Here is a 14,295-nt window from a genome sequence, read left to right as displayed (position 1 = left end):
ATTTGATGTGCTAGAGAGAAATGTTAATAAAAATGTTTACTCTCTCTTTATGTTCAAAGTAAGAAATGTATTGCATATAGTGAATTCCCATGTTTACTTCTGTGGAATTGCCAAAAATTGTTAGTTTGTTTTTGTTTTTTAATTTCTGCTAGAATTGCTGTTTAGTATACTACAAGCAGAACCAATGCACATTTTGGCAATTATGTATGAGGCATTGGAATTCCAGGTTAACTGGCCACGTTTCAAATTTATTCTTGTACTTTTTTTTTGTTTGATTACTCCAGATAAGACTAGTGTCCCATCTAGAGACCAGAGTGTCTGACTTCTCTCTCTGCATCTTCCACAGCCATATTATCACGCTCAAGGCTTGGTCAGCAGGCTTGGCTCTGATTAGCACTGTATTTTTCCAAATAAAATTTTACCTTCAAGAGATAAAGATTGTTGCCATTGATGATAGTTTTTTAAATGTATGTTGTTTATGAAATGAATCGTCGACAAGTTCAAATACGTTTTAGCAAAAGCAGCATCAAGGAACAGTTTCTGGTTTACCAAGCGTTCCGTGCATTTCTTTAAAAATGAGTCCAATTTCCTTACCAAATACATTATGATGATAAAATCTAATATTACCCTGATAATTCAATTCATGACCCAAAATCTGTTTTCTTATTAGAGTATAAAGGATTCCGCATAGTCTCATACCAAACTGAATGTATACATTTAAAATTACTTGTTCAATTTCCATAGAGAAATTTCCCACATCAGTTTATTTTTAAAACATGAATTAACCATAGGAAAACAGGTGCTACTGTCTACAAAGGATTATGTGAATCTCGTCCTCTTTGTAAATCAAAGGGGTAAAGATGAAATTTTTAAAACCAGGTTTACAGATTTTTCAGACTCATGTCCCATCAGTCTTTAAATGAAACAATTCACTCTGCAGAGTTTAATGGAGAGGGTTTTAATTTTAATTCTGCAGGTTAAGAATCTTGGTATTCTAGCCAACCTCTGAAATGTACAAGAGGGAAAAGAAGCTATAAGTGGGTGAGGTGTGGTGGTTCACACCTATAATCCCAGCACTTTAGGAGGCTGAGGCAGGAGGATCGCTAGAGCCCAGGAAGGCAACATAGCAAGACCTCACCTATACTAAAAAAATATTTTTAAATAAACTGGGCATGGTGGTGCACGCCTGTAGTCTCAGCTACTTTAGGCAGCTGAGGTGGGAGGGTAACTTGAGCCCAGGAGGTGGAGGTTGCAGTGAACCATGATTGTACCACTGCACTACTGCCTGGGCAACAGAAAGAGACCTTGTCTAAAAAAATACATGAAAATGAAAAGCTTTAAATAACTCTCGCTTTTGTAAGGAAAACATATTCTACCAGCATGAATATTACCTTAGTGGCAGAATCCACAGAGGATCCTCTTCCCAGCAGCTCCTGCACCAGCCCCACGTGGCCTTCCTTGGCAGCCAGATGGAGAGCGTTGAGTCCATTCTGAGAGAAGAAACAAACAAGGTTTTAAGAAGTGAAGTAATGAGGCAAACGGTGTCCTGCCAAGCATATAACCCAGAGAACAGACAGACTCTGATCTTTTTTTTTTCCCTTTTTTGTATTAGAATCTTGAATCTATTAATTTAAGAGAGACTAATTTCAGTGTTTTTGATTCAGAGAGGCAATAAGGTAAGTATTCATTAGAAACATGAATTTTGGCAACTTCATTTCAACAAATTTTTTTTAAACTAAGAAATCTCTAAATTTTTTAAATGATTTAAAGAGAACAATTTTATATCATTTATTGTATTGGTGCAAAATTAAATTCTGCCCAGTTTCTGGAACATGTACAGCTTTAGATTTTTTCAGTCCTTTTGTATCTCAAAGCAGCACTCTGCTAAGTGCTATTCACACTTACGAAGATGTACTCCACACCTCCTAGGATTTATAGACAACAGTTATACCTTGATTAATATCATAACTAACTCACTCTAACTAGCTACTCAGTGACTCAAAATACTGACCAACAATTTGGAAGAAACTTAGAAGAAAATTAATATGATTTTAAAAATCAAGAACAAATTTTTAAGAGGAAAGTATTACGTTAATTCAACCTGAAAAACAGAATAAATGTTAGTTTCTTCATCTTCAAAACAAGGATTAAAGTCTTCAACTGACACAGTAGTAAAGCTTAAACAGAGCAATAGAAATAAAGTGACAATTTAGCAGCTGGTACGTGGTGCCAATTATTAGCTTCCATAGCCCACTTGTCTTATACAGATGGTATTCTAATATTGATACTGAATAAATTAACATTTTTCCCATGCAAATTGAAATACACTGTTTTACACATATCATATAGACTCAAGTAATGCTACAAAATGTTATTTCATAATAATCTCAGAAGCTAATCATAAATGTTTTTGGATGTTGAAATGGAATATAGAAATTATTTACATTATGTAGATTGTTATAGAAGAGTACTTTTCTAAGAATGACTGTGAGTCATACTTGGAATGTAAAAAAGAAAAAGTTGTACTAAATACGAAGGTTATAGATACTGTCCTTTTTCTTACATTGTAACATTTAATAGTAATAATAATAATATTTCATTTTTAATTCCTGACTACTGAGTTGAAGTCAGTCAACAAAATGATCTTATTATGATGCTAGAGTCAGAGAACCAAGACAGTCTTGCTATTCTTGATAGGGCCTCCAAATTTAGAGACAAAAGACATGATAATGATATATAATATGATCAGATTTATAGTTCAGAGATGTGCTATCTAACAGTCTTCTATTGAAATGTAAATTTATGAGGGAATAATTTTAACATTGTAATTTGGGGAAGCTGCATCACGGTATAGATTCACTTCCAGTGATGTTCTACATATCTATCAGTTTCACTATGTCAGGTTATAGACTCATTTCTAGCAATGGTTTAAGTATCTCTCAATTTTATATATACTGCATACCAAATGGGAAACAACAAAGCAGGCTACTGTTGATAAGTCATTGATATTGACTTTATGTAAGTTAATGTTGATAAAATAATATGAACTTAGTCTTTTGACACAATCAGCAAATATTTATTGAGCTCTTATTGTGAGCTTCATATTGGGCTTTGCAGATCTGTGAGTTCCAGGCGTGATATCATCTTTGATAACACAACTTCAGAATAATGCTATTTCTATATAATACCATTAAAATGGCTAAAAATACCAGGTAGATTTTTTAAAAAGATGATAATGCTACATTGAAACAACCATGTGCACATTAATCCTAAAGAACAAAGTTATCTTTTTTGTTTAGCAATTCTATCAAATTTTATAAAGCAGTATTTTAACATTTTGTTCATAATCAGATTTATAATAAGCTCTATTCACTATTTCTCTTGTTGATTTTATGAAATATTTTCTCCATTGACCGCCTTTCTATGATCATATAAAGCTAGTGGATGACCCCAGGTAGAACAGATAGCCAATAAAAATTTTCATGGAACCATTTGAGTGTTTCTGATATATACAGAAAAACCACAGAGGAGTCCATTTGGAGAAGTTAAGGAACAGATTCAAGAAGATAGAGCTAAACTTACATGAAGGTTAAATGTTTGTATCATCATCCATCAAACTGTTTTTCACCTTATTATAAATTCATAATTAATACAAACTTATTTGTAAATCCATAAGCATTCGCTAGGTGCCCACTAAGTGCTCAGCTCTCAGTGCTGGGTTCCAAGCGAGAAGTAAAGGACACATTATGTAATTTTTATCCCCATAAATATTTGGCTCCCAAATACTTATTATTAAACAACTGAAAATCAACTACACAGTAGCATATATTGTCAATGATTTAATTTTCAGATCTCTGGCTGCCCTGCTTTGCATATGTTACATGTTGAATTAAGAGTTTCACAGTCTAAGTCTTTTGCATGTCAGAAAAGTACAACTAACTTATATAACATTTTTAATTCTATGAAAATGTAAATATTTGGGAGAAGCCAATTAAAATATATGAGCTCTTGAAAGTTTTTGAAAGAGGTTAGAAGAAAGAGATAGAGAGAAAATGGGCACATCCAAAGGCAGTAATTGCGAAGGAAAGTGAAACTTGGTCTCTCAGTCCTCACTACCACTCTGAACGGACTTCAGTGTCAAGATTCCCCCAAGCCAAGAACTCTTCTCAAGATGAAATATGTTGTGAAGATTTCATCTTGAGATGAAATATGTTCATTCTCAAGATGAAATATGTTCATCTTCTCAAGATGAAATATGCCATAAATATAGATACAAATAGTTGTGAAATATTACTACAATTTCACTGTGCCATTAGTATAAATGACAATGGCAAAAAAAATTTAAAAAATGACAATGGCAAAAGAAATAATCTATACAATGAAGAAAAAAATCAAATTAAAAATGAAAATAACACACTTACATGTTCTCTATCGATTCCCACTCCTTACGCCCATATATCTTTTATCTGCACTTTTCCCATCTCTTCCACAGCAGCTTCTCTAAACCAAGGGTACTTATTCACTGTGGTGGGGTTAAGGATGTATTTAGTTTTTTATACAGATCAGGAAAAGCAAAGTACATGATGCACTATCTTTGTCAGACACATTTAACTGAACTGACTGTGTCCTTGGCTGGTCTCCACAGTTTCCTGATTTAACAAACTAAATCAAACTGTAGGTGATACAAGAAGATATTCGTTTTATTAGTTACTCTCAGGTCTTCAAGGGTTTCTTTTAAATTCCCAGATGATAATTTAATGTGGTATTTACTAAACCTTCATTAATTTAAAAATATTTACAATGAGATTTGGAATTCGGCTGTTCAGGTTACTGGTTATTTCACAGTGAAAGGGCTAGAATAAGAACGCTTTGAAGATGTCACTCTATATAGTCCACTTCGTGATCTCCACTTCATCCACAGTGGGGTCCCGTCTAGCGCCTCTGGATGGTAGCTCCCTTTTTGGCCACTGATCTTTTCTCTCTGTCTAGCCCCATCAAGGGCTTTTTTTTTTTTTTTTTTTTTTTTTTTTTTTAATAATACAATCCCTAAAATGTAGGGAATGACACTGAATATGGTAGTGAATTAGCCTGAGAGAAGAAAAAACTGTAAAAATTAGTCTTCAGAATCTTACTAAAATCAAGAAAAATGAAGAGGTTATGAGTGCTGAGAAATATTTGATGAATGAAAGAATAAGAAATGTTAATGACATAAGAATCACTATCACATTTTACATTTTACATATATTATATGACAGCATATTTTATTATATTTTACAGAAGATGACACTAAAATTCTCAGAAGTCAAGTGGTTTGCCTCAAAGATCACTATAACTTATAAAAGGAAGAGCAAAAAATTCAAACTCAGATCTATCTGATTTCCAAACCCATGCTTTTTTATTTAAAATAATTAAATGCTAAACCAGTATTTCAGACTGTAGGTCACGATGCATAAACTGGTCATAAATTCAATCTAATGGACTGCTAATCAGCATGGTTCAAATCATGAAGTAGCATAAAGAAAAACAGCGTGCACTGTGGGTAGCAAGTATTGATTTTGAGGGGTTTTTGGTAAAACTTTTTATACACACACACATCTGTGTGTGTGTGCACATGCAGGCATGCTCTGGATTACAAAAAAGCTAAAGAAGTTTAGTCAAGACTTGAGACAGGAGGAGGTCATCTTGGGGAAACTAGATGACCTTTTAGATCAAATAAATAAAACATTGGCACTCACAAAGATCACTTAAGGGAGGATAATGGACATTTAGAAATAGTTTTGTTGGACCTAGATGACAGGTTGATAGGTGCAGCAAACCACCATAGCACATGTATACCTATGTAACAAACCTGCACGTTCAGCACACGTATCCCAGAACTTAAAGTAAAATTAAAAAAAAAAAAAAAAAAAGAAATGGTTTTGTTGGTAGGCTTATTTGAGTTTTCTGAAATTAATTTTCATTTTAGATGGGTGTTGTGATGCAAATAAGAGGATTGACAATGGGATGAAGCAGAATTCTTCATTTTGAGAATATTGGCTAAATCATGTCTATATTTGGGGTTCTGAGAGGGACAGTGGCAGAGTGGAGAACACAGGCATTGGGCAACAGGAAATCTGAGCTCCCATGCTGTCTCTCCAGTCCTAACAATAGGATTTAAGGTTTCTTCAATAGTAAAAAGGGAAAATGTCCTACTCTGCCTACCTCAGATAGTTATTTAAGAGTATAAAATAATGTAGGTTAATTCTGTTTGTAATGTATGAAGTAATAAACAAATATAAGGTATTATTATTTCCTAGTTAGATGCAAACAGTAATACATGTATATATTCCTGCTCTCCCCATCCACAGCCCTGCCAATGTTCCATCACTAAGATTTGGCTAAATGTGATGAGATGAATTGAGTATTTTTGAGTTCAACATACGTTTACCTAGGCTAGCAAAAGTATTAATGTATGCAAAAGTGATTTATCTTTTAAAAGTATTTTGAATTACAATAAAACCTAGGAAGTAGACTGGTAAAAGGAGCTTGGTTTATTGGTAGTCACCCTTGTCAATAATTCAGACAGTTGCAATTTTACTACTGAACTCTATTTCAACTCTATTTATGTATTTATTTATTTAATTTTTTGAGATGGAGTTTTGCTCTTATTGTCCAGGTTGGAACGCAGTGGTGCAGTCTCAACTCACTGCAACCTCCGCCTCTCGTATTCAAGTGATTCTCCTGCCTCCGTCTCCCGAGTAGTTGGGATTACAGGCGCGTGCCACCACATCTGGCTAATTTTTTTCGTGTTTTTAGTAGAGACAGGGTTTCACCCTGTTGGCCAGGATGGTCTCAAACTCCTGACCTCAGGTGATTCTCCTGCCTCGGCCTCCCAAAGTCCTGGGATTACAGCTGTGAGCCACCGTACCCAGCCTCAACTCTCCTATGTAAATGCCATTTTCATGCAGTCTCTCATTTATTTGGTTAAATTAATTTTTTAAGATTATATAGGTAGATTATTTCTTTAATAGTTGGCTTAACATGTATAAAAACAAAACATTTATATAAGGCTCAAAGAAGAAAAATTATTTGAACTACTTGTTATAATAGATATGGTTTAAAGGAATGTAAAAACTAAATTTAAAAGTGAGCAGCAAATCATTTAAATAATAGCTAAAATGTATCAGAGTTTATTCTTCTGTGTAAGGTTCTGTTCTAAGCGCTTAATTGCATTAATTCACATAATCCAGAATTGAACATTTTGAATTATCAACTAGCTGGTGATTCTGCCTCAGAAATTGCACTTTGAAACCTCCTCCCCTTTATGTCTCCCTGGCCTCCGTAACACAAAAACCAATGGTTTCTGCATTATAATCCTATTTTATTTTCTTTAGACTTCAACTTCTCATTAGCTCTATTTTCTAATAGAAAATATCTCAGTCTCTAAAAATTATTTCTTTTAGGTTTGCAGATGTTTAATGTACAAATACATCAAAATTAGAAAAGAAAAACCATTAAAATGAATTCTAGAATGTTATGATGTCAAAATCATGCCAAGTTTAGCATTTAGAAGTGAACTCTAGGCAGGTGTAGTGACTCACGCTTATAATCCCAGCACTTTGGGAGGCCGAGGCGGGAGGATTGCTTGAGCCCAGGACTTCAAGACCAGCCTTGGCGACAGAGAGAGCCCTATCTCTATGAAAATTAAAAAATTAGCCGGACTCAGTGGTGTGCATCTGTAATCTCAGCTACTTGGGAAGCTGAGGCTGCACTCCAGCCTGGGTGACAGAGCAAACCCCTTGCCTCAAAATAACTAAATAGATAGATAAATAAATAAATAAAAGTAAATGCTAAGTAAAAATGGAGGAAAGGGTTCAGAATGGTTTCTCCCTTAAGCTTTTTTTTTAAAGTAACAAAATTCTGTGTTTCTAAGATCAGATGACAAGTAATGAGAGTATAATTTCCAGAAGTTGTTAAAGATACAACCCAAAAGACTAGGTCTTAGTTCTGCATGTTTATCACTGACTCATTTACCATTTCAATGAACCCATCTTAAAAGAGGGCATTAAAAACCTGAACTTTCTCCTACTGACATAGAATTTATCAAGGTTGGCAAGCAGGGGAAGGATTATGTACAATGAAACAAAAGAATTCTCTAGTGAGACACCCAGCAGTGGACATGCCTCCAGGCACCAAGGGTGAGATCGGAATTGAGAAGAGGTGGCAGGACCTCGAAGGAAAGGAAGCAAAAAGGGAGACCAGAACTGAGGAAATTCCACAGCAGATTCCAGTGTGTGCCCTATCCTCCTGCTTCTAATGAGGCACAAGTGAAGAAACATTTTTGAACAAAATTATTAAACTCAGATAAAACATGATACAGAGTTTTCAAATTAATAGACTAGGGGTAGCTTAAATTCAATAAATAGTAACTAAATTCAAGTGTTCACATACTAAAACATTTGTTGACTATTTATTGTATGCTAAACATTGTGCTAGAAACCAAGTCTACATTTCAATGTATCCATATAAAAGTTTGGTAATATTATTAGAGAATTACAATGACTTCTGATCTTCTCCACATTTTTTACAATTTTAATTAAAAACAAGCCAAATTTGGCATGCTGGATTCTGTAGGAAGAAAGAGGAGGGAGCATCAGACAATAAAAGCTTTGCCGAGTCTTCTAAATAACACCCTGGTACTCTGTTTTCCTTCATTATAAAATAATTCCTATAAATGGCATTTGGTATCAATTTCAGGTATGTCTGAGACACACAAGCTGGCTTAGTCACTTTCTCCTCTGAGCAATCATAAAGTTTGGGTCTTTTCACCAATTTATTGTATTTGCATGTTTCCTGTTTATCTTCCCAACAAGACTTTTCATGGGAAATGGTCAAATTCTATTCATATTGGTAACCTCTACACCTAACATAGTACCTGGCACAAAAAAGGTGCACTTCAATAATGTTTGTACAATAAATGGTCTAATTAATAATGTGTACAGTATGAAGGTAAACAGGAGTTTGCTTAATTCATCCAGGTACTCTACATTTTGTCAGCAAATGGAAGTCAGTGCATGAACAAGTCAGGTATAAATATATCCATCTTTGGAAACACAATCGCGAGACATTCACTCTCTGAGGCCTGTATTGGTTACTATTAACACATACAAAAGGAAACTAGATTCTGAAGGAACGACTTAATTTACGACTTTGTTATTAAGGATCTCAGAGTTCTGTGATAATTTTTAAATTTTACATGTTTATTTTAGTGTCAATCTAAAAAACATTAATAGAAGCATATTCTGGATCATCTGGATAATCATATTTAATTAACATTTAGTAATTTTTTGTTCTTGGTCATGTTTCTGATTGTGTTGATTTCAATTAATCACTTAAAGGGAACATTCAAATTTTGATGCAGTTTTTCTCAAACCGAGGCACACAGCTGTATTTTCTTATGGGACCAAAAAAAGTTTCCCCCTACCCCCCATAAGTAGAAGAAATGCTGCCTTAAGAGATGGTTTATAAACAGAACTTGATATGTGGGTCTTTCCATTTAGAAAGCAGAGTGGATGCGTAAGGAGGCATGACTAGAACCTTCCTAAGTATTAGAAGCTTTCCTGTGTACCACAGGATTATAAATTATCAAAGAGAAATTATAACAATTTATTAAGAAACTTTATAGCCAAAATCAGTAGGAATATACTTGTTAGTAGTTGTCCAGAATTTGCCCATCCAGCTACTCTCATGTGGGTGAAATAATCATTTGTGGCTAGCCTAACTTTGTTAACCAAATTCTATCTAAATATAACCATCAGAGCCATAATTTGATCTCCCAAATGAGTGTGCACAACACAATTGATTTTCATATGTATCACTTGAGGCCTCAATCATCTCCTTTTAAAGTAGAGAAGTATGTTGTGAAGATTATACATACGTACATATGTATATACACACACACTACATCACACACACACACTGTAGCACAGTGATGAGGATGTAATAGGCATGCAATAAAGGTAATTATTATTTGCTATAACACATATTATTATTTCCCACTTCATGAATGGATAATTTGAGATTCAGAATGATTTAAGTGGCTGGCCCAATGTCCAGTGCTCACTCATTCATTTATCAAATATTAATTGGACATCTACTTTGTGTCAATCCTGGGTCTTGTTCTTTAGAACACTGCTCCTGTCGTTATATGACACTGAAGCTTAAATTCTAGTTTATAAATCATTCTTTGAAATTGGTTCATGTAAGTCAGCGATAGCCTCCCCGCCTGGTAAGTTTAATTTTAACCCTGTTTATATTTGTATGCTCTGTGAGCTTTTCTTTTTAAACCCCTCAATTTTCCTGTGCTGCTAAAATTCCAAGTTCCCAGTTTGTGGGACTTGCTTTCCTGTCTGCATACTGCAAAATTGTTAGCTGGGGACACAAGCAGTTAATGAGAAACCAGTGCCTTCTTTAAGACACAAAAATTTCACTAAAAGTAGAGTTGTTAAAAAGGGCCAAAGTGACCATCATTAGTTTGGCGTCGAAACTTATAATTCCAAGGGAACTTGAATAACAGATCTCTTGAAAAACTTCTGATGGTTACTTTGGAAGAGAAACTATATTCTCAACTTTCTGATAAATGGCTTTCTCTGCCTGCTTCCCTCCTCTAACTCCCATGGGCACTATTGCTGTCTTCCTTTATTCCTCAAAGGAAACATCACACTGCAAATTCTCCTTTTCCCAAGGGCAGTAACAGCCTTCACTGACTCCAGCAATGACTGCATACCCACTAAGGTGCAGGTATTTATTTCAAACTGTCCCCTCTGCCCACTTGACCCTGCATAAAGAGCTTTTTTTTTTTTTTTTTAAAGTAATGACAGTTTAGGGGGTGGGGTGGGGCATGGAATGGGGAATTGTCCTTATGCCCCATGGTGTGCTTTATGGGCTCTTGCTCATCTGCATCTTGGTCTCTTTTATTCCACCCTGAAGACCTTTCATTTCTGAGGAAAAAGGTAAAAAACGAACTGAGTGTGGGGACTAAAAACAACTGCCACATGAGGCTCTACACTTACACATAGGCAGGTTCATTCACAGACAGTTGCTCTGATGATGCCCACATCAATCTGACAACCAGTGCTTAATTCTACACAATTTCCTTTTTTTCTAAGAAGAGAATCCCCAATTTGAAGAAGTTGCCATTTTAAAATAAGGTTTCCTTTTTCTTTTCTTCTATGTATTCCATAAGATAAGAGACCTTGAAAAGACTAGAGATCATAGGATTTGTTTACTTCTTTACAATCAGAGAGAGAGAGAGAGGAGATATCCAGGAGGGCAGGGAGGGATGGGTGGAAAGTACTGAGAAACCTCTACAGAGCGAGGAAAAGACTGTTTAGAATCTTTTTTCAGCCTTTTTGCCCCGGTTTTTCTTCATCTTTGTGGATTTGCCTACCTTTGGTCTTTGATGTTGCTGACCTTCAAATGAGGTTTTGTGTGGACATCTTTTTTGATGAGGTTGATGCTATTCCTTTATGTTTGTTAGTTTTCCTTCTAACAGTCAGGCCCCTCTGCTGCAGGTCTGCTGGAATTTGCTGGAGGTCCACTCCAGATCCTTTGCCTGGGTATCACCAGCAGAGGCTGCAGAATAGCAAAGATTGCTGCCTGTGGAAGCTTCATCCCAGAGGGGCACCTGCCAGATGCCAGCCAGAGCTCTCCTGTATGAGGTGTCTGTTGGCTCCTGCTGTAAGGTATTTCCCAGTCAAGAGGCAGTGGGGTCAGGGACCTCACTGAGGAGACAGTCTGTCCCTTAGCAGAGCTCGAGCACTGTGCTGGGAGATCCACTGCTCTCTTCAGAGCTGGCAGGCAGGAACATTTAAGTCTGCTGAAGCTGTGCCTTCCCTATTTAATAAATGGTGTTGGGAAAACTGGCTAGCCATATGCAGAAAACTGAAACTGAACCCCTTCCTTACACCTTATATAAAAATTAACTCAAGGTGGATTTAAAACTTAAGTGTAAGACCTAAAACCATAAGTACCCTAGAAGAAAACCTAGGCAATACCATTTAGGACATAGGCATGGACAAAATACTAAAAGCAATGGCAACGAAAGCCAAAATTGACAAATGGGATCTAATTAAACTAAAGAGCTTCTGCACAGCAAAAGAAACTTTCATCAGAGTGAATAGGCAACCTACAGAATGGGGAAAATATTTGCAATCTATTCATCTGACAAAGGGCTAATATCCAGAATCTGCAAGAAACTAAAACAAATTTACAAGAAAAAAAACAATGCCATCAAAAAGTGGGCAAAGGTTATGAACAGACACTTCTCAAAAGAAAACATTTATGTGACCAACAAACGTATAAAAAAAAAGCTTATGATCACTGGTCATTAAAGCAATGCAAATCAAAACCACAATGAGATACCATCTCATGCCAATTAGGATGGCTATCACTAAAAAATCAGGAAACAACAGATGCTGGAGAGGATTTGGAGAAATAGGAGCACTTTTACACTATTGGTGGGAGTGTAAAGTGGTTCAACCATTGTGGAAGACAGTGTGGCAATTCCTCAAGGATTTAGAACCAGATATAGAACCAAACCATTTGGCCCAGCAATCCCATTACTGGGTATACACCCAAAGGATTATAAATCATTCTACCATAAAGACACATGCACATGTATGTTTATTGCAGCACTATTCACAATAGCAAAGAGTTGGAACCAACCCAAACGCCCATCAATGATAGACTGGATAAAGAAAATGTGGCACATATACACCATGGAATACTATGCAGTCATAAAAAAGGATGAGTTCATGTCCTTTGCAGGGACATGGATGAAGCTGGAAACCATCATTCCCAGCAAATTAACACAAGAACAGACAACCAAACACTGCATCTCACTCATAAGTGGGAGTTGAACAATGAGAACACATGGACACATGGAGGGAAACATCACACACTGGGGCCTGTTGGGGAGTGGGGGGCTAGGGGAGGGATAGCATTAGGAGAAATACCTAATGTAGATGATGGGTTGATGAGTGCAGCAAACCACCATGGCAAGCGTATACCTATATAACAAACCTGCACGTTCTGCACAGGTATCCTAGAACTTAAGGTATAATAATAATAATAATAATAAAAGAATCAATGGTCAGCAACAAAAACAAATATGTGAACATGAGTTGGCAAAATCTCAGCTACTGCAAAAGGGCTGGATGATTCTTAAAGGCACAAAGAAAATAACCAAGGAGAAAAATGACTAGGCAGGAATGGCAGCTTCACCTCATCTCACACACCACCTGTGTTTGTAGTGCATACTGGAAGAAGTGCAGCGAGTACATATTCGCATTAAGATCTTTCCTCTGTTAGTCTCCAACAGCAAAAATCAAGATGGGACTCTTGAACTCTACAGACTCCTGGATAGATTCCCCCAACTTCTTTCTCCAGACAATCTCTACAACGTCACCATCGCTAACTGCTTGGGACTGTCTGAGCTAAACTTATCACGTCCTCTATCCTTGTTTATGGTAGTCACCAACTCCACCATCATCCCTGAAAATCTTATCCCTCTCCGCCTCTGTAAACCTCCTTTTCTGATTCTATCTCCTATCACTTCCCGTTTCCCAAAACTCCCACACTGATCCTTTAGAATGCATGGGTGTAGTCATTAGCAAAATCTCTGGGCTAAATCTCTTCTCTAAATATCCCTTTTAAGCTTCTTGCTCTAACTAGAATCCAAAGACATGGCTTCCCTGAAGTCTATTCAAGTGATGGATACTTGAGTAGAAGCAAGAAGCAAAATATAGCTCCCCCAAGTTCGGTGATTAATAGGAATATGGATTGATACTAATAAGAATTGATATTAATAGGAATATGGATTGATAGAAATATAGATCACTGACATTGGGGAGCTATATTTTGCTTTTTGCTTCTCACCACTCTTTTAAACTATTTTTCTTCCTCCTTTTTTTAAACCTCCTGATGTCATCAGCCTGTATCCTCTTGATGCCATCCCTTGTCCCTTGAAAATTTTAGCTTCTAGCTCACTGCCACTTTCTCCTACATATACATAGGTGACTTTTCCAAAACTCCAGGTTTTCAGGTTCTTGAATTCCTCTCTGCCAATGATTCCTTCTTTTCTCTACCTTATCCACTCCCTTCCATGGTCACATTCTAGACATTTTCCTTTCCAATAATTATAAACTTTCTCTAGTATTTCAATTTTAAACATCCAACCCTCTGAACACCACTTACTCTCTTGCTAATCTACTCATCCAACTCCAGCAATCCTTCAATCCTTAACAGTTAGTCTAT

General features: G+C 36.1%; 1 protein-coding gene across 39 annotated transcripts in view; it reads right to left on the bottom strand.

Annotated features, from left to right (window-relative positions):
* Positions 1–14,295, bottom strand: part of ANK2 (ankyrin 2) — a 583,169-nt gene that overhangs the window by 188,131 nt on the left and 380,743 nt on the right. For all 39 annotated transcript variants that reach the window (XM_023219998.2, XM_023219984.2, XM_023219996.2 and 36 more), the window contains one exon: positions 1,392–1,490. In XM_023219998.2, the coding sequence (XP_023075766.1) occupies positions 1,392–1,490 (99 nt within the window). The remainder of the gene's footprint in view (positions 1–1,391; positions 1,491–14,295) is intronic.

Source organism: Piliocolobus tephrosceles, chromosome 3 (assembly GCF_002776525.5).
Source record: "Piliocolobus tephrosceles isolate RC106 chromosome 3, ASM277652v3, whole genome shotgun sequence".
NCBI classification, from domain to species: domain Eukaryota; kingdom Metazoa; phylum Chordata; class Mammalia; order Primates; family Cercopithecidae; genus Piliocolobus; species Piliocolobus tephrosceles.
Note: the sequence above shows the minus strand (reverse complement) of the source record. Positions and strands in the feature narration are given on the sequence as shown.